Source organism: Capsicum annuum, chromosome 4 (genome assembly GCF_002878395.1).
Source record: "Capsicum annuum cultivar UCD-10X-F1 chromosome 4, UCD10Xv1.1, whole genome shotgun sequence".
In the NCBI taxonomy this organism is placed as follows: domain Eukaryota; kingdom Viridiplantae; phylum Streptophyta; class Magnoliopsida; order Solanales; family Solanaceae; genus Capsicum; species Capsicum annuum.
In genome coordinates, this window is record NC_061114.1 from 32485839 (window position 1) to 32488212 (window position 2374).

The 2374-nt window shown below is 32.1% G+C and overlaps 1 protein-coding gene across 1 annotated transcript in view; it reads left to right on the forward strand.

Annotated features, from left to right (window-relative positions):
* LOC124897657 overlaps positions 1–1327 on the forward strand; it is an 11532-nt gene extending 10205 nt beyond the window's left edge. The window contains exons 7-8 of the mRNA XM_047410805.1: positions 651–770; positions 854–1327. Of these exons, the coding sequence (XP_047266761.1) occupies positions 651–770; positions 854–904 (171 nt within the window). The 3' untranslated portion in view covers positions 905–1327. The remainder of the gene's footprint in view (positions 1–650; positions 771–853) is intronic.
* Positions 1328–2374: the final 1047 nt, after the last annotated feature.

The following is a 2374-nucleotide window of genomic DNA, read 5'->3' on the forward strand; positions in this document are numbered from 1 at the left end:
ACAGTATTAGGAACTGAATGTCAATAGATTGAGAAAGTGATATAGTTACGAACAGGACAGCGAGGGCATTGTTGTCGTGTATCTTCATTTAAAGTATCCATATTACAAGAAACCTCTTTCTATTTGAAACCTGGGTTTTTATTTGAAATTAGCTTCAACTGAAACTTATATTGCATTTGTTAGTACTGTTTCTTGTTAAACTTTGAATAAGGTATGAAGTTCTATTTAGAGGCAACTATGTCTTCGTGTTGCTTTAGTTTTTTTGTTAGTAACGTTTCTATCTAATACTCGGATTTACTTCTTGTTAAGATATTTTATGAGGTTTTTCGCCAAGTTGGTAGCAGGATTTCTTCTTTTAGGTAATGTTTGCATATACAAATAGAGCAACATATTTAATTTCCATTCTCAGATCATCTAAGATTTGATAATTTGAAAATATAGTGTTGGTGAAGCTTGTTATATATATATATATATATATATATATATATATATATTTGATCAAGTGCTTGCTACATCATTTATCAATGTAAAAAAGGTTGTGTTGCAAATGCAGGACTTAAGGAAATTTTCCATGTTCTTTAAGTCCACACAGTGTTGAATTGATATAAATTTACAGTTGCATTGACCTTGTAATGGGTAAAATTTTGCAGAAATTCTTAAATGGGGGAGTAGATGTACCTCTTACTACGGTCTTCGAAGCGATACATAGGAAGAAAAATCCAGACGGTACAAAAGCAGAGTGGGTCGAACCGCATGCTAAGGATGCATATGTAAGCTAATAAATATTTTATATATTATTTTCTTATTATTCAACTTAGTTTGCTTACTTAATGACAATTAATTTTCTTTCAAGAGGGATTTCAAAAAAGTATTGAAGATTGGCGTCAAACTCAACCTACTTTAGAAGATGGTACCATGGTCCAACCATCGCCTGCTAATATGACTAGAATATGGACAAATGTGGTAGGTGGTCCAAAGAAGGGTACAACTTACGGGCTTGAAGATAGTCAATCCTTGAGTAGTTCTTCCCCAAAGTTGCCCAATTCCGCTTCAATTTCGCAAAATGCGGAAGAAATAAAAGGAATGAGAACAAAAATTGAAGAGTTGACGCAACACTGTGCAAAATTTGCCAAGTTTGAGGCGTTCGTCAAAAAGCATATGCCGCAAGTATTTGAGGATGGGGAAGATAGTGAATCAGATGATTAGATTACATTGTAGTGGTTGGTTCTTATTTATGACTGTGGCATTTAGACTTAAACTATTACAATTGGTGTTTGTTTTGGATTTTGATGTTTAGAATTATCTTGAAATGCTTATACTATTTGATTCCGCAATTTGTTTTGGATGTTTCAAAGTGGTTGAATTTTTAAGTTTCGATTTTATTTGTAACTTTTAAATTCTAGTTTGAACAGGATTGGAAATAATTTATTTATTAAATAATTTTTAATAAATATTCCGACTACATTGGTCGGAAAGTTTATATTTAATTATTTATTAATATTCCGACCATAGTAGTCGAAAAAATTTTATTTATTAAATAATTTTTAATAAATATTCCAACTACATTAATCGAAAAAATTTTATTTATTAAATAATTATCTATTAATATTCCGACAACAGTAGTCGGAAATTTTTATTTATTAAATAAGTTTTAAGAATAATTCCGACAACATTGGTCGGAAAGTTTTTATTTATTAAATAAATATTTATTAATTTTCTGACAACAGTAGTCGGAAAGCTTTTATTTATTAAATAATTTTTAATAAATATTCTGACTACATTGGTCAAAAATTTTATATTTATTAAATAATTATTTTTGATGGTTAATCTAATTTTTTTGACTGTAGGAGTCGAAAATTTTCAACCAAAGTGGTCGGAATTCTTTTTCCAACAAGGTAGTTTCCGAATACCACTATATAGTCAGAATTTGATCGGAAATACCCTATTTTCTGACTACTTTCTGACCACATGAGCTGTCGAAAAATACTGAATTTCTGGTAGTGAATCTTACGACAAATTCGAAGGAAATTCGCGTAATAATCGTTATCCAAGCTCTCCAAATCACCCACAAGATTTAATCCTAAGCTTTCTCAAAATTTACGGTTTAAGAAATAGATGAAGGAGGGTGAAAATGGATCAAAAGGGGGTATTTATACCCTTCCCACGTATTCCGATCTCAAAATCGCAACCCGTGGATCCTTATTCGCAATACTCGGCTAAAGGACCAGAAATTGCGCTTACGACATGGCCATCGCGATTGTGCTATATGTGTGTCTGCCAGGTTAAGTCTTGTTGGCAGCATGATGTCACGACCCAAATCAGGGCCTGGTCGTGGCGGGTATCTCAAGTCCAACAAAGACCAGAGACAACCGCC